The 23,153-nt window shown below is 45.2% G+C and overlaps 1 protein-coding gene across 14 annotated transcripts in view; it reads right to left on the reverse strand.

The window, feature by feature from the left end:
* Positions 1 to 23,153, reverse strand: part of LOC308310954 (pleckstrin homology domain-containing family A member 5-like) — a 211,900-nt gene that overhangs the window by 29,884 nt on the left and 158,863 nt on the right. For 9 of the 14 annotated variants that reach the window (XM_080757431.1, XM_080757430.1, XM_080757428.1 and 6 more), the window contains 9 exons: positions 23,023 to 23,138; positions 17,528 to 17,824; positions 16,831 to 17,028; positions 15,250 to 15,963; positions 6,806 to 7,140; positions 5,998 to 6,248; positions 5,633 to 5,716; positions 2,801 to 2,920; positions 1,173 to 1,226 (listed from right to left, as the gene is read on the reverse strand). In XM_080757431.1, the coding sequence (XP_080613557.1) occupies positions 1,173 to 1,226; positions 2,801 to 2,920; positions 5,633 to 5,716; positions 5,998 to 6,248; positions 6,806 to 7,140; positions 15,250 to 15,963; positions 16,831 to 17,028; positions 17,528 to 17,824; positions 23,023 to 23,138 (2,169 nt within the window). The remainder of the gene's footprint in view (positions 1 to 1,172; positions 1,227 to 2,800; positions 2,921 to 5,632; positions 5,717 to 5,997; positions 6,249 to 6,805; positions 7,141 to 15,249; positions 15,964 to 16,830; positions 17,029 to 17,527; positions 17,825 to 23,022; positions 23,139 to 23,153) is intronic. The other 5 variants (XM_080757426.1, XM_080757425.1, XM_080757427.1 and 2 more) reach the window with 3 other exon arrangements.

Raw genomic sequence — 23,153 nt, forward strand, 5'->3', positions numbered from 1 at the left:
GTTCATTATTACATACTGTAACTTTCATTGAACTGTACATAAGCGGATTATTAGAAATGCAGACACAAGAGGAACCATCTTTACATGATGCATGGCCATGCACAATGAGGCCAGATTCTGTTCCACTGTAGGCTGGAACGAGTGTGAATCTGAATGCCTTTCTGTCAAACCGATGACTGTAGACTAACTAAAGCACGGCAGAAGTTGAGACTACAACAACCCAATGACTGGAGAGAGCCTCGGCAGTGGAGGAAAGGAACAAGCATAGTGACTGTACGTCTTTTTAAATGGAAATAAACATGAAAAGATGAGAAACAATCAGTATTATATGAAGAAAAATGCAGCACTAAGAGGGGTCTGGGGACTTTTCAATCTCTCTGGATTCAGTGAAAATGTCACATTTCACCCCCCAGATAACAAAAAGGCTATACTGTGTATATTCAACAGAACTCACATGGCACTGACAGTATTCAGGGGTTGAGGCCGTTCCCAGGCAAGTGCTAAACACAAAGTATCTAAAGTGGCTGAGCCAAGCTTACTGGGGTGTGTGCGCTATAATCTTGGAGGGGTGAGGGTGCGGACAGATTGCTGTGTGATCCAGCTGGTAGTGGTACATGTAAAATCCCTTTGCCACTGGATTTTGGGATTCTGACTGATCTTGTGTGTAATAACACAGTATATTGTAAATAATATCAGTGGCACAGGCTCACCTACATGATTTAATCACACACCCAGCCTTTCTGTGTGAGGGCGATAATGCACATCAGCACCAAGGGTCGATAACTGTTATCAGCCCCGTGGCTAATACAGCAGTAGCAGATCCAATCGGTGCAAGTAAAAATTGCGGTGGACTGTGAAAACCCTATACAGTATGGGCTATGCTATGGTTATGTGATGAACAAATAGCCCTCAGTAACAAAACAACAGGCGACGACAAATACAGTGGAATATCGTTCACTTCTGGGAAGTGAGAACGATAACGGACTCTTCGGAAGTTCCAACGTTTCGTTTAGATTGCGGCCTTTGGAAGCAGTATAGGGCAGCGATTCTCAACATGTGGGCCACGAACACTTTTGCCATTTCCAAGTGGGCCGTGAGACAGAAAGGGTCAGGAACCTTATTATATTATAGGGATACAAACAGGGAAAACAGTATTTTAGAGAGAATCTCACCTGGCTGTCCAGGTAAACAAGGTTCCTCTGGAGGTGATGCGAAAGAACCTCAGTCTACAGGAAGGTGCACAAAGGAAGGAGAGAACACGTCAGAGATGTGGAGGTGGCGAAAGACCGAAGCAGAAAGGGAAGTGAGGAGGGAAGAGGCTAACCACTTTAACCCCGGTGTCCCTATTTTGGGTGTGTTATTATTATTGTCGTACAAATTCGCCGAACGATAGCGAAAACAGCTGACCTGCCAGCTATAGCACGTCGCTTCAAGAAGTGACTGAGTGTGACTGTGAGCTTGTAGCTCAGCTATTTTCGCTTTGTTTTTTCATTTTAATGTATGAAACGGGGCTTAAGTGGTTAAAATAGGAGAAAACGAGAGGAAAGGGGTTAAAGGGAAAGAGAGAGGCTGGTGTGAGAGCGAAGGATATAAAGGGAGGCAACACCATGCACACAGGTGCATAACTCAATTAATCACTTGCCGATTGTGTCTCCGAATGTCAAATATTTAATCACAGCAACACTAGGAGAATAAGCCTCATGCAAAATCATAATATGGCATTGGTTAAGATTCCACACACCAAACCACATACTCTAACTTCCCTCTTTCTTGAAAGTAAACCCCAAAAAAACGTTACATGAATTGGGAGGCAGCAAGCGAGCAATGTGACATTCATGCAGTACTGCACCAAAAAAGCTGTACAGTAGAAATACTGGAATCCTGAATGCCACACAAATATAATTTCCAAACCTGTAATGCATCATGCAACATGTACTCTTTGATTTGTCTTTATCGCTGGATTGTAAAATGTAATCTTAATGATCTTCATTTATGAACGGATCTGGGTCACATAAAAACAAGCGAAGCCCACCGCTGCGTCGGGGCTCAGGCCATTAATTCAAGGTGCAGGGGGTTGACTGGGAGAAGCAGATATGAGCAGCAAACACACAGTGCATCCACTGGGATGCATGCTCGCCGCAACCGCACACACCTCAGGCTGGGGATGGACGTAGTGCAAAGGTACATGCACACGCGCGCGCACACGCACACACACACACACACACACACACACAGTCCACACCCACTGCGAAGTGATTCATCACCAGCGTGCCCACACGTACAACACACACCTCCAACGAGCACACCCACCCATCCGCGTTCCATCCATCAACCCACGGCTAATGCCAGACAAGCTTGTGGCTGCGCACGCACGCGCACACACACACACACGCACACGCACACACACACACACACACACACACACACACACACACACACGTGCGAGCAGGCGTTGCACACAAAACCAAAGACACATACACACTGACACATATAAGCACGCCCCGCGGCGCTCCCTTCCGCGGGGTGCATACGTTGGTTAGACACACCAACAGTCCGACAGGCATTAGTCCGACAACACCGTCGCTCCAGACATGCGTGGCAGGTTACAACTAACCCGTGGCTCCAGACATGTGTGGCAGGTTACAACTAACCCGTGGCTTCCTGTGAGGTTATAAAGGTTTAGGGTTTGAGTTTTGGGGTATAGTCAGTGTGTCGGAACCAATGCCTGTCGGATTGTTAGTATGTCGGATGCACCCCACCCCCCCCCGCCGCGGGGCAGTGCTATGTGTGGGTTTGCTACCTTGGGGTTGGGCCCCTCCATTCCCAGGGTCATTAGCTGGGCTACAGTGTGCTCCCGGATGCTGTTGAGCTCGGCCTGCTGCCGCCGGAGCTTAATCAGCAGAAGGGTCAGCTCCTCGGGCTGCTCACATCATCACAGCGACACACACAGGACATAAGAAAGAGCCGCCAACACAGTCTCACCGTTAGCGTCGCGATCCGGAAAACCAGGATGGAACAGGAAAGGAACCGGATCCAACATTGTGAGGAACCCCAGGAAATGGTTCACATTTTGGAACCGTTTTCCGGGAACCGGTGTCACACTTGTCAGAGCTGGTACAGTTATGTGTGGACTTCACACGTCTGCTATACAACAGGCTCTATATGCATACGTTCCTTCACAGGTGTTACCGATGATACTAATGAAGGCTCTGTTCCATTCTGGTCAAACGGAATCAGGGTGCTGCTAGTGTGCGTGTTGGCTCACTGGAAACACTCTGCCACCCCAGTGTGTCTCAAAGTGTCCTTGAGTGGGTTCCAAATGGCCCTTATCCATTTGTATAATCTACAAGTTATGGGGGTCCTTGAAATTAAAACGTTTGTACACTAAATGGAACAGAGCCTTAATTTGGTATCAACCGTAACAGTAAAAGAAAGTAGGGAAGGAGCCCGGAAGTATTATGTTATTCTGTGTTAGCCGGGGAGCCACAGGCCCAAAAGCTCAACGGTTAAGGATTAACCCGTGATGTCACGACATACTTTTTATTTGTGTTTTTTCTATTCACTTGGTCATTAATAAGGTCCACAGAATGGGAGGTCTGCTCTGCCGGAAACATCGCAAAAAAAAAGTTATGGTCATTTTTGTATACCACACCATAGCATAGACAACCAATATAAGGCAACATTTCATCATACTTTAGGTAGCATGTGACATGTCAAACTAGGGGTTCATGATTCTGAATCCATTCCAAGCATTAGTTTTGCACGAAAAACACTCCTAAAAACGGCCATAGCCGAAATCACAAATGTGAGGTCAAGTGGATATGGCCGAATTTAGGCCAAGTAGTGTTTTTCGTGCAAAACTAATGCTTGGAATGGATTCAGAATCGTGTTTGACAATGACATGTCACATGCTACTTGGTCTCAGTATATGTACGATGCAGGAAAAGCAAAGCCAATTTCATTAATGCGCTCTGGTGAAATGGAACGAGGACAAGGGGGTTGTTGATGACTAACAGCTGCTGAGACAAACAACAGCGGCAGCAAATAAATGGGCTGATAGGAAAATGGAGAGAGCAATTATCTAACATAATCATATGGAAAGAGACGTGTGTGTGTGTGTGTGTGTGTGTGTGTGTGTGGGGGGGGGGGTCTGCATTCGTGTTTTATTTGCGCGTTAACAATGGAAGCAAGTCCTTTCATTTAATTAATTAATCTTCCCGTTGTTTGTATGATGTTCAAATTGTCTTCAGCAAAATTGTAATTAGAATTGACTGAAAACCCCAAAACGGAAGGGTTACATTCAACAGAGTGGAGTTTGTAGAGCCACGAACCGTCTGGCCCTGCAGAGACTGCAGATGACATTTTGCCTTATATCGGTTGTCTATGGTGGGTTATATAAAAATGGCTATAACTTTTTTTTCGCAATATTACCGGCAGAGCAGACCTCTCATTCTGTGGACCTTAACCCATTTTGACCCGAGATCAGATTCTAAAAATGTCTTCTACATCCTGACAGTTTTCTGAAAAAGCTATGTTTCTATGTCAGTCGTTCTTCGATTTTTCAAAAAGAGCAGACCTACAAGCTCGTAGCGCGCCACTCGGTGGCGCGTTATGAGCTTGTAGATCTGCTATTTTTCAATAGCTAAAGCATAACATAATGCTAACACCAAAAGGGGTTCCCGCCCCAAAATCGGTTAATGACCAAATAGAAAAAATACAAATAAAAAGTATGTTATGACATCACAGGGCCCTCTCAAACTTTGGATGGCTGGCTTCGCGGTTATATGCATATAGATAGAGCCTATTGCACTAGTGGTTCTCAAACATTTTTTATTTCTTTCAAGGACCACCATAACTCTGAGTGTGTACAAATATGGACCTGTAAGGATACATTTGGTTCCATTTGTACACTTTCAAAGTCACACACCTCTAAGGATCCACTTGGACCCCCCAGGTAGCCCAGAGGGTCCCGTGACCTCACTTCGAGAACCGCTACAATAATATGTATGCAATCAATACTGTATTGAATTTGTGTTTATCCATGTGTTACTATATTACGTTGACATTGCATTTGCATTCCTACATTTTTTTTATGTAGAAGTCGTTAAGGGATCAGAATAGTTTTTTTAAAAATCCGAAAGGGATCCCAAAACCCTTCTCACGTCAACAAACACAAACTGTTGTTGTTCTCAGTATATGTACGATGCAGGAAAAGAAAAGCCAATTTCATTTGCGCTATGGTGAAATGGAACGACGACAAGGGGGTTGTTGATGACTAACAGCTGCTGAGACAAACAACAGCGGCAGCAAATAAATGGGCTGATAGGAAAATGGAGAGAGCAATTATCTAACATAATCATATGGAAAGAGACGTGTGTGTGTGTGTGTGTGTGTGTGTGTGTGTGTGTGTGTGTGTGTGAGAGGGGGGGGGGGGGTTCGGGGGGGGTCTGCATTCGTGTTTTATTTGCGCGTGAACAATGGAAGCTAGTCCCTTCATTTAATTAATTAATCTTCCCGTTGTTTGTATCATGTTCAAATTGTCTTCGGCAAAATTATAATTAGAATGGACTGAAAACCCCCAAAGGGAAGGTGTTACATTCAACATTCAACGGCAGTCTGTCGAGCCACGTACCGTCTTGCCCTGCAGGGTCTGTGGGGTGATTGTCTGTGGTGGGACGCCAGTTGGCATGGACCGGCGGTCAGGTGGGTAGCCATACTGCAGGACAGAGATGGAACACACACACGCATTCACTTCACACTGATTGGATTTGATTTATTTAAAAAGGAACTCAATTCAGTCCAATTTCATTTGACCTATTCCACTCAGTTCCAAGCAAACTTTTAATCATCTCTCTCTCTCTCTCTCTCTCTCTCTCTCCATGACACCATTGTGCGGCTAAGTATAAAACAACGATCTACAATCCATTCATTGGTTACTTGATCAATCGGAAAAGCAACCGATCGAATCGAGTCATGTGCCCTGCTCCGGTTATATACCTTTGCGATGTGCGTCCTGTGTCGACGGTCCAGCGTCATGACGTCGCCCCTGAAGACGGGCGAGGAGGCCTCGGAGTGGCCGCCGCTGGGGTTGTGGGGCGGCTGCTGCTGCTGGCGCGGCGGCGAGAAGGTGCTGTAGAGCGCCAGCGAGCCGTGGGAGGGCGAGGTGGGGATGGAGTGGGCCACGGCGACATGCTCCGATATGTTGCCCATGGTCTTGGTGCTGGGCAGGGTGCCGTAGTGGCCCGCCCCTGTGGGTATAACAGCCATGACAAGGACATTCATATTTATGTTGGACGGAGTGCCACAGTATGGCCTCACTGGCCTGCCCCCGGGGGGTAACAACATGACAAGGACATCAACAAAGTGGAAAAGAGATCTACAATTAGATCACAACGCGTCGCACTGCGCGTTGTAGCTTGTAGATGGGCTGTTTTCAGCACGCAACCAAGTGTAAAATCAGACGTTATACGCAGGCATCAGGGCCTGCCAAAATACATTTTTGGCGACAAACTCAACTGAAGATTTAGTCAACATGCTCGATGAAGGTCTGACCGACTGAAACGTTGCTGCGTAAATAAAATGATGTAACTCCAGGGAACAGAGACTCTGTTCCCTGGAGTGTGCAGTCCCTTCCTTGGAAGGTTTTTCTGATGTTTTTCTGATGTTTTTTTGATGTCTAACTGCCTGCTAACTAGACTTGCACCTCCTACGGGTCTTTTTGGATGTGCAGGAGTCTCTTTTTTGTCTCATATATATACATATATATATATATACACACACACACATATATACTGTATAGACATACCTGAAGGAAGAGCCAGACTCTGCCTGGAGAAGGCCTGCCTCTGCTGCCACTCGTACAGCTGCCACATGGTGTCGTCTCGCATCGACCGTCTCTTCTCCGCCGTGCTGAGCGTAGCGCCGTCGACGCCCCCTGCCGCCGCCGCCGTGGTGTTGACGGTGGAGGCGGGACGGAGGGCGCGGTCGTACGGCGAGCCGGCCACGCTGCACACGCTGTCCGGCCGCGGCATCATGCCGTTGTTCCGGGGCAGCGTGCGGTAGCCCTCGGGGTAGCGCGGCACGATGCTGGGCCGGTGGCTGGGCATGTTCCTGGGCAGCGTCTGGTAGGAGGTGATGCTGCTGGGCAATGGGGGGGAGAGGAGAGTGTCCACTGACTGAATGCTTTATCAATGGTAAGTAGGACAGTAACTAGAACCCAAATGAATGCTTTATCAATGGTAAGTAGGACAGTAACCAGAACCCAAATGAGAAAAAGAGGTTGCGCATCAGCAATGGCTGAGTGCCAAACCCAAATCAAGTATACATCAAAAAATATGAATTAAAAAAGGTAGCACATCCAAAAATGTAACAAGCGGGGGACAAGGTACTCACATTTCCATTTATTTTTATTGGCACACACCAGAGTGTGCGGAGCTTCCCTTTATTTTTTCTCATGTTCCCTTTGTGGCTCCAGCACCTCTCTTAAGTTTTTTCAGCGGATGAGCGGTGGTTCTTTTTCTATTTTTATTGGCACACACCAAAAAGGAACGCTAACGCGGTTCGGCTATGCAGCCTTCATCAGAGCATGTAACTATAAGCCAGTTAGGCCCGACGTCGAAATTAAAAGAAAACGTTCGCTCTGAAAGAATATATATTCAAAGATTTGTGCCGCATTTTCATGATAAAATAAAATAGCAGACCTATACAAGCTCGTAGCACGCCACTCGGCGGCGCGCTATGAGCTTGTATGAGCTTTTTAAAGTTTTTTCAGACAACTTAGGTCAGGATTTAGAATCGGCCTCAGTGCAAAATGGGTTAATGTTGTATTGTACAACCTGGTTACAAATATTTATCAAGATCTTGCAGTATAAAACATGGCTTAAGTGGTTAATCACCATCTATACTTGGTCTTAGAACGAACTAAGACTTTGTAGATTTGGATTATTATATTATTACAAATCATACATTACCCACTTCAGTCCTATACAGATTTTAGCCATTTGAAAATAGCCGATATACAAGCTCACAATACGCATTGTGAGCTTGTAGATCTGCTATTTTCAAAAGATTTGTATACATTTGAAAACCTGAAATGAAAAAGTTCTTTCTACTTTTGGAACTTTAAATACATTTTGCCCTGTGTCCCCTAGGGTAGGTACCCTCACAAAAAACATGCAGTAATCCTGGTCTCTAAACTGCCTCCCCCTGGCCAGCCGGGGCGCCTGATGGAGGGGAAAGGAACTGGTTGGAATAACGTGTTCCTTCCACGCGCTACGCCCAATCAGGGAAACTCCCCCCTGCCAGGTGTAAAGGAGCAACTTGGACACTCATGCATGAAGGAAGCATGAGTTCAAGTGCGTTGCTCTCCCCATGTCCCCCACATATGGGGACTAGGTTGGCGGAGGGTGTGTAGAGCCCAGGATCAATAGACAATTGACACAGGGGTGAAAAATGGGTTACAAAATTGAGTAGTTCTAAATTGCAGTATTGATAATTTTACCTAAGTGGACGATGGAGTACTTTCTCCACCACTGAACAAATGTTAACACATATGGCAGCCGCATAAGCAGCACTGACTCATCTTTTCATTCTAGAGGAAGTTTGCTGCTCCGCAGGCCGGCGGCCACGTAACGACACCAGAATACTCATTAACAGAGACTAGCGCCGCGAGACTCCCGCTGAAAAATACCTGCACTCACCGCGACCCCCAGCATCAAAGCCCTGGCGAAGGGATGAGGCAATGGGAAATGGTTTAATTATCTGTATGTGTAGTGTAGTGTAGTGTAGTGTAGTGTAGTGTAGTGCAGCGCAGCGCAGCGTAGCGCAAGTGCAGTGCAGTGCAGTGCAGTGCAGTGCAGTGCAGTGCAGTGCAGTGCAGTGCAGTGTAGTGTAGTGTGTGTGTGTGTGTGTGTGTGTGTGTGTGTGTGAGAGAGAGATGGGGGGGCATATTCACATGTGTATGCATATTTCAAACAAAAGGAAACCACAATCAAATGCAAAACATCGTAATAATCTGTGTGCGCACCTGTGTGTGTTTGTGTGTGTGTGTGTGTGTGTGTGTGTGTGTGTGTGTGTGTGTGTGTGTGTGTGGGAGAGAGATGGGGGGGGCATATTCACATATGCATATTTCAAACAAAAGGAAACCACAATCAAATGCAAAACAGCGTAATAATCTGTGCGCACCTGTGTGTGTGTGTGTGTGTGTGTGTGTGTGTGTGTGTGTGTGTGTGTGTGTGTGTGTGTGTGTGTGTGTGTGTGTGTGTGTGTGTGTGCGTGCGCGCGCGCATGAGAGTGAGAGGGACTGTGTGAAAATGTGTGTACATTTTAATTTAGATGTGTGAAAGTATCAAGGTCGCAGAGGGGAATTAAAATGCATAAGGCTACAGACTCATGACTGCATGCTTAAAATAGAATCCGCTAATAGAAACCACTGCATTACCCAACTCAACAGGATAGTACTTAGCTTTTGGATTAATATTACCCATAACCATAAATAGGTAATGTATGCCAGTTTTCAGTTTGCAGAAATTGTAACAGAAACGTGTGCTACAGTACTCTGTGGTGCGCCAGATCCCCGCCAGGCCAGGTAGCCTATACCCCAGGGCTGTGTTAGTTGAGGGGTGCAGCCTTAGGACGGGCTCACTCCGCAAAAGGAGATATCTCGCTCAAACATTGGAAGCCGATCCCAAACCGAGTGGCATGGAATTTGACTAAATCATGATCTTGAATTTGGACAGATTTCCCACAAGCTCACTGAGCTTGTAGTAATATCTTTGGAAACATTTGCTGTAGAGGGAAAAAGGAACGGGGCCTATAGTATAGGTCTGCTTTCAATATGGCTCAGACTGGGACATTATTTATAATGCAAAGAATGAGTAACATCATGATTATAAGAACCATGGAAGACTGTAAACTGTCATTGCCAGTCTTTTTTCTGTCTGGTACTGCCCTTAACCCATTTTGGACTGAGGTAGATAAAAAAAGGCTTCTAAATCAAAACATTTGCTCAACCCTTTTCATGTCAAGGACCCCCAGAATTATCTCTATTGGGCCACGGACCCCCATCTCAAAATATGTAGTTCCAGGGACCCCCCAGAAGCCAATATTTTAGTTAAAAATGTTCGCTCTGAATTCTGAAATACATATTCAATGGTTTAAGCCTTTAAGGTCTGTGATGAGGTCAAGTACTCAGGCCACTATTTAACAAATGGCCTATCTGATGATAGGGACATCTACAGGCAACGTAGCATGTTATATGAGCACAAGCTAACACGATTGTTCGTACGTTCAGTATGTGTTCAGCTTCGGTGAAGGCCACACTATCTAAATCTTTTCACCCACCTACTGTATGTATACTGTATTACTGACCACTTGTGGCAGCGCTACAAAAAGAGCATTATGCGGAAACTAAATGGGGCTTATAATGATGCCATTAGACTGCTGCTAATTAAAGTGCCATGCACGGTGCAACAGTGCGAGCACAATGTTTGTCCGTATCGGTGGACCCACCTTCTCCGCTGTGCCGCGGAACCTCATGTATAAATGTATGTGTAAGGTCGTCTGATTCTGCCAACGGGCCGGCATTCTTTTAATTCTGACCAACCCTTTATTGAGTTTAGTCAGGTTTGTTGTTTCTAAACTGTGGAAACATTGGCCGTGTAAGCCTGTATATCAATGTATGTTTGTCTTTGGATTTGTATGTTTTTTTATGTCACTATGTGACTTTATTTAATATAGTTTGATTGATATAGACCCCTGGGGGGGGATTACATTTTTTATACTTCAATGACAGTCACATCGCAACGTACTGTATTGTTCTTTTCTTGTTGAATACCGGTATTCGGGTTAAAGGCCAAACATGGATACAAACAAGATAAAGTCCAAAAACAGGAAAGGAAAGGAATGCTACATGGTTGCATCAGTTACTGAGCTCGTATGTGTTTTGTTAAAGGAATGGGCTAGTAACTGTCAATAGCAAAAACAAGGCAATGTTGAGACAATGGAGTGATAATATAAAGAAGACAGAGTGACCAAGCGAGCGACCGAACAACAGACTAATACACAGTCAAAGACACACACACACACGCACACGCACGCCCCGGAATGGGCTGCCTGCATCTAGCAGCATTGCAAACACCTATAAATAATAAACAACGTGACCGTTCTTCAGTAGCCCGAACGAGACGTTAGCAATGAAAATCAGCCACATGGCAAAGCCACAGCCACGGCCCCGGCCACTGATAACAATGACAAATGCAGTTTGGGTTTAGCGTTCGGTTCACATGCTCTGCACTCATTAAAAGGCTCGCTCCCATGACTTATTCATGTCGACGGCACGGCACGGCACGGCAGAGAGAGAGAGAGAGAGAGAGAGAGAGAGAGAGAGAGATTCAGGGGACAAGATATAGAGCGAGCAGAGAGGTGGAGAGAGAGTACATGGCCATGTAGTGGCCATGGAGAGAGAGTACATTGCCCCAGTAGTGGAAAAAAGTATTCACATTTTTTACTTAACCCATTCAAGCCTGGCGTCGAAAAATAATGTTTTGGTGGCAGGCTATGAGCTTGTAGATCTGCTATTTTTCAATAGCTAAAGTTTAGCGTAACGCTTAAAACACCAAAAGAGGTTCCCGCCCAGAATGGGTTAAAGGGATTGTGCCTTTTTTGTAATTTTTCTTATTTTTTGTTTGTTTTCTGAGCTCAATTGCACCCAAAAATCCTGAACTTTTAACATTCAGTAGATTTTCTGGCTCAAACAAGTGCTCTGATTTGCCTGTGGACTGTGAGGTAAGACTCGACAAATCCCATATATGACAGAAATGTGCCAGCAGATGTCACTGTTGAGGCCCGTTTGCCATTTTCATTGCAGCTCAAAAGGGTCCAGAACACACAGAGAAAACCTCAAACCACAGAACATCTCTGAATGTTCAAAGTTCAGATTGTGTGGGTATAATTGAGGTCATAAAACCTAACATTATAAAAAATAAAAATAATGTCTTGAAGTTGAAACCACACATATACATTAGCACTACAATTAACACAATATGTAAAAATATGAGCCAACCAGGTGAATAAATCACATTGTGGTTTAACCTTTGCTTTTAAATGAAATATCCGAGACTATTAAAATCATGGAAGATGTTTCTTTGACCACTTAAAATTGTTCAATCTTAAAACAATAACCGAAAATAGCCAATCTACAAGCTTGTATGTCGTCTATTTTTGCTGTGGAACATGCTGACTTCATGTGGAATCCAAATGACTGAAATCAGTCCCACATGGGATATCGTCCCCCGGGGGCCAAACCAGTGGGGCCCGTCCGTCCCACACGTTGGGAAGCACTGCTCTAAAGTCTAAACGACACCATTTCTCCCACCGCTGATACACATCTGTGTGGACGGAGCGTTTTCATCTCCCTCTGGACACATGCTCTGTCAGAGCTATAGGGCAGAGCTACGGAGAGGAGATACGGCCTGCAGCCTCACTCCCAATCTTCCGAAAACCCACCTCTTCAGACTCCACCATGGCCCGTAGCACTTGCCCTAGCCTAGCCCCTTAGATAGCACTTCATGTAGACTTGGATAGTATTTTAGACAGACTTATAGCTCGTTACGTAGACAGCACTAGAATTGCATTTTATGTAGTCATAGCACTTTATAGTACACAACATGTATATTGTATAATATATAATATAGTATAGTTGACATAGATACTCCACTGTTACATTCTTAGTTTATACATGATTCATGATAACTACTTTTTATATGTGTATGTATGCCATGCTTTTGTTTTTGCTTAATGTAAGTCGCTCTGGATCAAGAGCTCTGGATCTGCTAAATGCCTAAATTGTAAATTGTTTGTTTGTTTGTTTATTTTCACATAAAAAAAATATTTCGGAAATGATACAGGTCAATAAGAAAATGTGATGGAGAAAGCCTAAAAACCCTCCAGGGGCTTGCAAGTGGCTTCTCCAGGCATGTTTATACATTCAAAGTGGTTTTTGTTTGTTTAAAGAAAAAACTATTATATTGAACATGCAGATCTTAAACATTAGAATACAGATAAAATACAGGGACAGTGAAAGGACGGAAATGTACTATATAACAAGAAAAAAAGCACAATAGACAGAAGTCAGACAATAAAACCGCTATAGGAGAACATGGAGTACACCAGGTTAGTTTCCCATACGGTCTGCTAAACTAAAATCACTTCTCCTAACCACCAAGTACTTCCCATTGGGAAGTACTTGGTGGTTAGGAGAAGTGATTTTAGAACCTTCTTGAATTGATGAAAAGACAATTGCCATAGATGTAAAGGTAGGGAGTTCCATATTTTAGACCCTCTGAAGCCTGTATTAAATTGAGATTGAGACGTACGGGCATTTGGAGGTCTGAGGTGATTTGAGCTATACGTGTTGGATAATCATGAACCTGAGAATTATAACAAAATAGATGGAAAGGGTTTTCCCCAGTGAGCCATGAACAAATAGACCAATTTGAAGATGGTTCACTTGGTAAACACTGAGGACACCTAATCGACTAAATGAAGCCTGAGAAGAATGTCTTGGATGTACACAACTAATTGTTCTTACAGCTCGTTTCTGAAGACTGTATATGGCTCAAGTTTGGTCTGATGAGTACTAGCCCAGAATATAAATATGTAGAGATGGAGCGGGAATAGAAGCAGCAAGGAGAAGAGGAGAGATAAAAGACAGCATCTGTTTTTATGATCTTCTAAAACCATCTTCTAAAACGATCTTCTAACAACTTAATTCCCGTGGTAAGGGAATTAAGTTGATATTATGTGTGAAGGAGATTCAGGCATTTGGCTGCTTTTTTTATTGCAATGATTTTGGCGCTAAACGCAGTGGTGGAAAAGGTACTCTATTGTTTTACTTAAGTATCAATACTGCAATGTAGAACTACTCCATTACGAGGAATTAGAAAAGTACAAATGTATTGGCATCAAAATATACTTAAAAGTACCAAAAAGTAGAAAGTACTCATTAGGCAGAATGTCTCCATTGCAGGTTTTCAAATGTATAAAAATATTTTGAAAATACTGTACTGTACTGTACTGTACTGTACTGTGTCTATGAGCTTGTAGATTGGCTATTTTCAAATAGCCAAAATGTATATATAGGGCTGAAGTGGTTTTGTATGTTTTGTAATATAATCAAAATCTACAAAGTAACTAGTAACTAAAGTCTTCAAATAGTAGGAGAAAAAGTAAAAAGGTTGCCTCTGAGATGTAGTAGAAGTAAAACTATTGTAAATACAAAGTACAAATACCTCAGAATTGTACTTAAGTACAGTAGCCTACTTAAGTAAATGAACTTTACACCACTGGATAAACGGTACATGTATTGAGGTTGCGGTACAGTCAGACTCCTTAGAGAAACTGTACTGTACCGCTTGTAATGAAGACTGTTTGAAAAGAGCTTCACACGGAAGGGATATCTGTAGGGTGTAAAAGTGTATAGCATATAGCAGAATAAAAGCGGTGAACGTACTTGAGAATTAATCTCAATGAGGTATGGTTCCTCATACACAATTAACAGCACAACGTTAAATTAAAAAAAAAGGCTTGGCAAGATGCCTCGTTTTCTTCACCAAAAGGAGTTCTAGCGCAGGTTGAGGCAGGAACATGAAGTCAGCTGACTGTCAGCGGATGTCCCTGAGCACCAACTACCCACACGTTCACTAATCAGAGAAGACTGCTTTAAGGGATGACTTTTTTGTCGCACCACTCACATGGGTGTGATTTTTTTCCTATCGATTCCACACCAAGTTTTTGTTTTGTTTTTATGCCTAACAAAAATAAATACATTTAAGCTAGGCATTGTATGTGTTTGAACAAACATTATGGGGTGTGATCGTTATGGAAGTCAATTGGGGATAAAACAATATATCACAACAAAGGCACACATTTTCAAAATTCCAATACTCAAGCTTCCATAATCGCATCCTCCACTTACGTCGCCTCCGTCGAAGAGTCGAGGAGGTGAGCACGAGGCAAGGACGGAGGAACGGACTTTAAGAAAGCAGAAAAAAAACACTCCACACTCGGTCAGCCTCGCTTTTGAAGCGACAGCAATTACAAAGTCATGACGTGTCACACAGCTGGCTTGCTGTACCACTCCGGACTCCGGATATAACTAACATTTGGGAGGTGAACGATGTACGGCTCACACTGGAGGACGGAGGAAGCAAGCAGACATACATTTCACTATTATAAAAAAAACAGTCTTACCTCCTGGTGTCCTCGTCGGGCCCTCGTGTCCTGTGCGTGCGGACCCAGTGCTCCAGTTGCTGCATGGAGTTGGTCCTGGACAGCCCTCTGTCCTGGCCCTCGTGGGCCTTTCCCGACGCTCTCCCCAGGGTGCCTTCAACCTCCCCGGGGCTGCAGTCCGCGGGCTGCTCCCCTGAACCGGTGCTAGCCCCGGCGGCCCCCGAGCCGTTGTGCAGGGCCTGCAGGCTGGCCGCCTGCCCCTGGCGAGAGGCCGTGACGGCGGCCGCGATGGCGGCCGCCTGGGCCGGCTGGAGCTTGATGCTGTTTATCTTGGTCAGAGTCCTCTCCGAGCTCGGGTCCCTCTGGAAGCCGTACTTCTCCCCGTCGCAGAGCGTGGCGTACCTGTCGCCTTCCCGGAGGGTGGCGTACTTGCCGCCCTCTCGCAGCGTGCTGTACTTCTTCACCTCCCGCACGGTGCCATATTTGTCCACCACGTGTATGGCGCCGTGCTTGCACTCGCCGCCGTACCGCTCCTCGCGCAGCGACAGCTGCCTCTTCACCTCCTTCTGCGGGACGTGTTGCTTGTGCTGCTGCTGGTCTTTCTGGAGCGAGTGTCTGTCGCCCACCTTCTGCAGCGCGTACTTCTCGCCGTCCTTCGTGAGCAGATACTTCTCCCCGTCCTTCTGAGGCGCGTACTTCTCCTCGGGCGGCGCCGTCGTGTACTTGTCCTCGGGGCTGTGTCACAGTCAGGAAGTGACAATTAATCGTCAAACAGATAATTGTGATTAGACGATTTAACTGTGTGTGTTTTTTTTTTTTTGGAACATACGAATAGAAAGGATGTTTTCTGTTTGCCTTTTGGGCTTTGTAGACAAAAATGGCACTGGGCAGATTATGACGAATGACTAAAATATATAAAGAAAATTCTGAAATAGTCCATCTACGTACAAGCTCATGTATAACGATGCGTTGTGAGCTTGTTGTGAGCTCAGCTGTTACATAATACATGAAAATCACACCAACGTGTGAACTGAGCGCGTGCGTGTGTGCCTCAATGGTCATCGGGTGAGTTTGTGACTGCTGCTCAACAGCGCCACTCAGTGGTCACCCAGCGGTACTTTTTAACTCTAAAGGTGCCTGCACAGTGCTGCGTTTTTTGAGTGGTGCAAGCACTCCAAGGAACAGCAATGTCCGTGTTCACCTATGTGCCTATGTGTGTTGGTTAATGAGCACCAGTATATGACTATGAGTACCAGTAGGGGCGCTGTTGTGCTAGAAACAGAGAGAGGGATAGTGCTGCACTGTTGCCTGCTAATGAGAGAGAGGTGTGTTTTTTTGGGGGGGGGGGTTGCACCACTCAGTTCACACGGGTGTGAATTTGTATTTTTTTTCCGCCAGTTTTCCCAAAAAAAACACGTCCAGTCTGCAAGGACCTTTAAACATACATAGGGAAATAGGGACAGACGAAGCCGGTCATTTGGAGCGGAGACAGACACGAGAACGACGACCGCACGAAAGACAACCGCGCGATCGCCTCCAAAAATAACTGCGATTATATAGGAGCGCAATCGTGACGCAACAACCGCGACAATAATTGCTTACTTGTCGTCGTTGGCCTTCTGCGCGGCGGCGTACTTCTCCAGGTCCCGCTGGATGGCGAGCACCGCCTCGCCGTCCCGGTGCAGCGCGTAGCGCTCGCCGTCGCGCCGCAGCGTGTACTTCTCGCCGTCCTTGTGCAGCAGGAGGCGCTCTCCGTCCTTCTGCAGCGTGTAGCTCACGCCGTCCTTCCTCAGCGAGTACCTGTGTGGTGGCGCACAGTGTCAAATAACTGAGTACTTTTTTCCACCACTGCATTTTCGTCGTGGTTATAAGCCCAAACCACACCAAAGGGTCGCAATGCATGGCGACCCATTGGTGTGGTTTGGGCCATTGAATTGAACCAGACTTGGGTCGACATGTAACAGGAGGACGAACGCTGAAAACCGTCTCATCCCATCTCGACCCTTTTGGTGTGGTTTGGGCTTTTAACCCATTCTGACCTGAGATCAGATTCTAAAAAAATGTCTTCTACATCCTGACAGTTTTCTGAAAAAGCTGTGTTTCTATGTCAGTCGTTATTCGATCTTTCAAAAATAGCAGACCTACAAGCTCATAGCGCGCCACGCCACTCGGTGGCGCGCTATGAGCTTGTAGATCTGCTATTTTTCAATAGCTAAAGCATAGCATAATGCTAACACCAAAAGGGGTTCCCGCCCCAAAATGGGTTAAGTGTACAAAATGAACCCCTGCGGAAGTATACCTGTCGCCGTCTCGCTGCAGCGTGTAGTACTCCCGCTGCTGGCCGCCGTTGTTGTTGTGCTTCTCCGTGGCGGCGGCGTCTTTGTGTGGGGCCCGGCAGCCGCCGCGCTCGTCGGCACGCGACAGGGAGTGCTGCCGCTGTGGCGCGGTGGTGGCGGCGGGTTGTTCCGCGCGGTTCCGCTCGTTGTTCTGGATCTCGGGCCGCGTCAGCGAGCGGTGGTGGTGGTGGTGGTGGTGGTGGTTCAGCAGGTTGTTCAGCTCCTGCGGCGTCCGCTGGTCGGCTTTCAACTTGTCTAGTCTGACGGGTGGAGGAGACAGAAATAGTCTTGCGCAATTACATGATGTAGTAGAATGTAGATGAAATGCTATTTTGATCAATGGCTGTTGATATAATGCCTAATGGTAACGACATTCAATGCAGCATGGAATTTTGGACAATATCCTATCCAACAACAAAAATATATACCATACATTTATTGTCTTCTTTTTGTCTTGTTTTAATAATAATAATGAATTGCATTTTTATAGTGCTTTTCCAAGTGCTCAAAGCACTTTACAATGGTTCATTCATTCATACATTGGGAGGTGAGGCGGCGAACAGTCGACGCCAGCGTCCTCACTTCCCTCATTCACACACCAATGGTGGCAAAGCTCACACCGACCGACTCATTGGAGGCAATGTAGGGTTCAGTGTCTTGCCCCAAGGACACATGTGGACAGGAGGAGCCGGGATTCGAACCGCCGACCCAGGGATCATTGGACGACCTGCTCTACCTCCTGAGCCACAGCCGTCCTTGTGTTCTTTGGTGGTCTGTAGCCTACGTGGCTCAAATGCTGAATAAATAATGGACCATGATATGAAAAGGGTTGAAAATAGCTTTCGCCTTTGTTTTCATCCATTAAAATGTTACCGAACTTACCTGATCAACTGAAGGTCGAATCAATGTCTGGCTAAACAGACGTTTGCATTTCGTTTTGGTAAATCAATTGCTTCTCGAGGGCCTATTTTCCGCAAGACTTCTCAAATCAATCTGAGCTTTGAAATGGATCCGAACGCAAGAATAGCATTACTTTGAAAAAGGAACAGAAAAAAAACACCATCACATTGAATGTGTTGGATTACCCTCAGGTTTCAAGCCTTTGCAAGTTGATTCTCAAACCCTGGACTCCACTTTGAGAATCACTGCTATACAGAGTAGGCCTATATATGTACCATTTAAGCGTCGCCGACTTTCAAGAGAACAGGAACAAACCCAAGGTCTATATCCTGCTACCCTAATAGACAGGGGTACATGAGCACCTGGCCGTTCATTCGTGCTCTATCTCCGACCAAGCCACACTTCCACCACACATCTCTCTATGCAAAATAAAACCTGTACACTCCCACAAAAGACATAGACTACATTGCATTCGCCAAAAATGTCTTCTTTACTGTTTAAATATTACTTTTCTGAAACACGCTATTCTTGCTCAACCTCAACAGCCTACGTCAGAATCGTCATGTTGGCGTCTACTACGCCAACTACGTTCACTTAATGGGGCCAGTCCTTCACAGTGACACACACGTTAGATCAACCACGCGACCGGGATGGTTTCTACCCCTCAATGTCGTGCCTACTCTACACTGCCATCCCAAGTCCCCTCCCCCTTTCACTGCTCCTGTGTGTGTGACCTGTGAACTACTCTCTGACTGCACTGTGGCTTGATTTATATGTGCGAGGTTGAAATGTAATGCACATAAATTAATTATAGGTCCAGCAAGCAAATCATGATTGTCTGTTTGTGCTCAATAGGTCACCATCACATTCCGATTTTAGGTGTTGTGTTTTCTATGACATTTATTTGGGCCAGTAGTTTCATATCTATCCTTTTTCCGACCAACACAGAACATGCTAACGGTGTTAGCGCGTTAGCATCCATCTTGCTTTTGATTTATATGTGCGAGGTGGAAATGTAATGCACATAAATTAATTATAGGTCCAGCAAGCAAATCATGATTGTCTGTTTGTGCTCAATAGGTCACCATCACATTCCGATTTTAGGTGTTGTGTTTTGTATGACACTTTGGCCAGTAGTTTCATATCTATCCTTTTTCCTTTGACCAACACAGACCATGCTAACGGTGTTAGCGCGTTAGCATCACACAGCTTACAGCGTCAGTGTTGCATGAATACTTTCAACCATGACAATGCCGACTACTTTTGCTACACACACTTCCCAAGGATTATGGAGATGTCTTTATTTATTTTTTAAGGTTGAGAAATGAAATAATTATGGTCGTTTCTAATCTCAGCATTTCACAAGAGAAAGACGTGGATGCCTTTCGCTGCGCTGTTGGCGTTGCCATGTCTCATAGAAACAAGTAAATAGGTCTTTAAAAAGAATCCCAAAACAAGCGCATATAACAGGGGTCTGTAACCTATTTTAAATGAAGTGCCATGTTTTTATTTTCTAGATAGTGAGTCAGCCACAAGCTCACATCACAACAATAATCCATGTAATAATCACAATAACAATACTAATAATAATAATCATAATAATCCTGCTACCCTAATAGACAGGGGTACATAAGCACATGGCCGTTTATCCAACAGCTTTCTCCGACCCAACCACACTTTCACCACACATCTCTATATGCAAAATAAATTCGGCACACTCCCAGAATACATATAGGCTACATTTCATTGAAAGAAATGTCTTAATTACTGAATAAATATTACTTTTGTCAACCACGCCATTGTTGCTCAACATCACCAGCCTACGTCAGAATCGTCATGTTGGCGTCTACTACGCCAACTACGTTCACTTATTGGGGCCAGTCCTTCACAGTGACACACGCGTTAGATGAACCACGCGACCGGGATGGTTTCTACCCCTCAATGTCGTGCATTTGCTGCGCCCTTCTAATGCTGCGCCACGCCTACTCTATACTGCTCCATGCGACTCGAACAGCGTCAGCAGCAGCAGCTCCGAGCCTCCGTCAGAAAGGCTGCCCATAGCACTGCACAGCCCCACACCCAAATGAATCGAATGAATGAATAAGGCGCTTATATCGCTATTGCTCAGTGGATGGGACATTTACATTAAAAGCAATCGGATGGACGCGTGGATAACGGCATGGTTGTGTGCAATCGGAGGGAAAGCTTCCATAATCCATATAGCTTCCATGCTAGCTGCTTCAGACACAGGGGAGGGGAGGGAGAAATAGTGCGAAATAGCGCTTATGCAACAATTACCCTAAAACACAAACACCTCAACTCGATGTCATTGTGAATAAGAATTTCGAGCGAAATAATAATTTTTGGAAGGACACTTTCACCCAGTATGAAGCTAAATGTGGAAGCCGTGTGTGTCACACCAAAACGGCTGACCTATAGAATCCTGTAACCAGCCTCTCGCACTGCCTGCGAGTTGGCTCCGTCTAAGGCTCCGTCTTATGAGCAAATTTAGAACTTCCGGTCTGACAGCTAGCAGATTTAAGACATCCGGTTGCTTTCAGAATAAAATAAGATTATTTAATTCGTTAATTAAATAATTTTTACATTACATTATTAGTATTATTATTACATTACAGTTATTGTAAAGACACACATTATGTTTCTGTGTAAAAATAAGTAATTAAATAACATAAAAAAGTTATCTAAATGGATAAATGCTATTCACTGGAGTGCATGGACTTTATAAAGTGGACACTGGACAAAAGACGGCTCCGCCAGGCAACTATCTGGACATACCCACGCGTTTGGGAAGATGTCCTCTACCACCCCACAGTCTCCGCTAAGCGGGAGAGGTGTAAAATTCACAGCAGCAGAGCTTCTACTGGGGTCAATGCAAAAAAATGTACCGTTTCCGGACCCAGAATGGACACTGGACAAAGAGGCCTCCGCGAGGCAACTATCTGGACATACCCACGCGTCCGGGGAGATGTCCTCTACCACCCCACAGTCTCCGCTAAGCGGGAGAGGTGTAAAATTCAGAGCAGCAGACCTTCTATTGGGGTCAACACTCAAAAAAGTGCCGTTTCCAGACCCAGAATGGACACTGGACAAAGAGGCCTCCGCGAGGCAACTATCTGGACATACCCACGCGTCCGGGGAGATGTCCTCTACCACCCCACAGTCTCCGCTAAGCGAGAGAGGTGTAAAATTCAGAGCAGCAGAGCTTCTACTGGGGTCAATGCAAAATAAATTACCGTTTCCGGACCCAGACTGGACACTGGACAAAAGACGGCTCCGCGAGGCAACTATCTGGACATACCCACGCGTCCGGGGAGATGTCCTCTACCACCCCACAGTCTCCGCTAAGCGGGAGAGGTGTAAAATTCAGAGCAGCAGACCTTCTATTGGGGTCAACACTCAAAAAAGTGCCGTTTCCAGACCCAGAATGGACACTGGACAAAGAGGCCTCCGCGAGGCAACTATCTGGACATACCCACGCGTCCGGGGAGATGTCCTCTACCACCCCACAGTCTCCGCTAAGCGAGTAAATGGGTGCTTATATTTCTATGTGAAATGTGGTGATGCTGGCATCACAATAGATGCCAGCATCACGCTGCCTCCGTCTAATAAGCACATTTACAACTTCCTGTTTGGAAACCGAAACAGATGCTTCTGACATTTGCCTGTGCGTGCTTAATCGTTGTACTTCTGAACACATTTCCCAAATCTCAGTGATTTATCCACACATCGCTCTGTGTGTGTGTGTGTGTGTGTGTGTGTGTGTGTGTGTGTGTGTGTGTGTGTGTGTGTCGCGTCGCCCTCCAGCTGCAATTGCGAGTGTGCGCTGTGTGCAGGGCACACTACTGAGTTTAAAACCACAGCTGAAACATGAAGTGGAGTCTGTCAATTCCCGCAATTTCCTTCTTCCCATATTGCGCTGCAACGACACTAGGATTGAGCCCCCCGAAGGGGGGCGAAATTCTAGTTCTATGAATATATGTTTGCGTCTGAAAATGCGATTTAATTATTTATTATAATTGTATTTCTTTATTTCATTTTGAAAAGGTTGTGAAATAAATACTTTAAAATGTTTTTGTAAGACAAAAAAAGGGACCCATGAAAATGTGTCGTGTCAAATATCCCTGAAGAGTTTCTAACACATGATAAATATTTAATCAAGATCCTCTTAGCATCAAGTAAAAAAGCAATCACACGACGCTGGTACCAACAGGACCCACCAACGAAAGATCAATGGATGGACATTATTGAGGAACTGTATTCTATGGAAAAACTAACATTCATACTGAGACTACAAGAGGATAAATTCTATAAAAAGTGGGAAAAGTGGAATCTCTTATCTCAGCCTAGTGATATTGCAATAGGATTTCATTGAATGTTTGTTGTAATATTAAAAATGCAGCCTTTTTTCTTTTACTTTTTGTCCTTTTCTTTCCCGTATTGTCTTGTTAGTTGAGTTCTTTTTTTTGTCTGTTCTTCCTTCAATAAAAATTAAGTGAAAAAAAATGTGTCGTGTCTCCGCCCACTGTGTGGTTCTGACCTTCTGATTGGCTCAGTGTGGACGAGGGCGGCGTCTGTCATGACCTTCATCCAGGCCTCCATGTCTTTGGCTGTGTCCGTGCAGAAGTAGTAGGTCCGCATGTTGGGGTGAGTGGCCTGCAGTGGTGGAAA

This window comes from Protomyctophum bolini (assembly GCF_963924005.1).
Source record: "Protomyctophum bolini genome assembly, chromosome: 23".
Lineage (NCBI taxonomy): Eukaryota > Metazoa > Chordata > Actinopteri > Myctophiformes > Myctophidae > Protomyctophum > Protomyctophum bolini.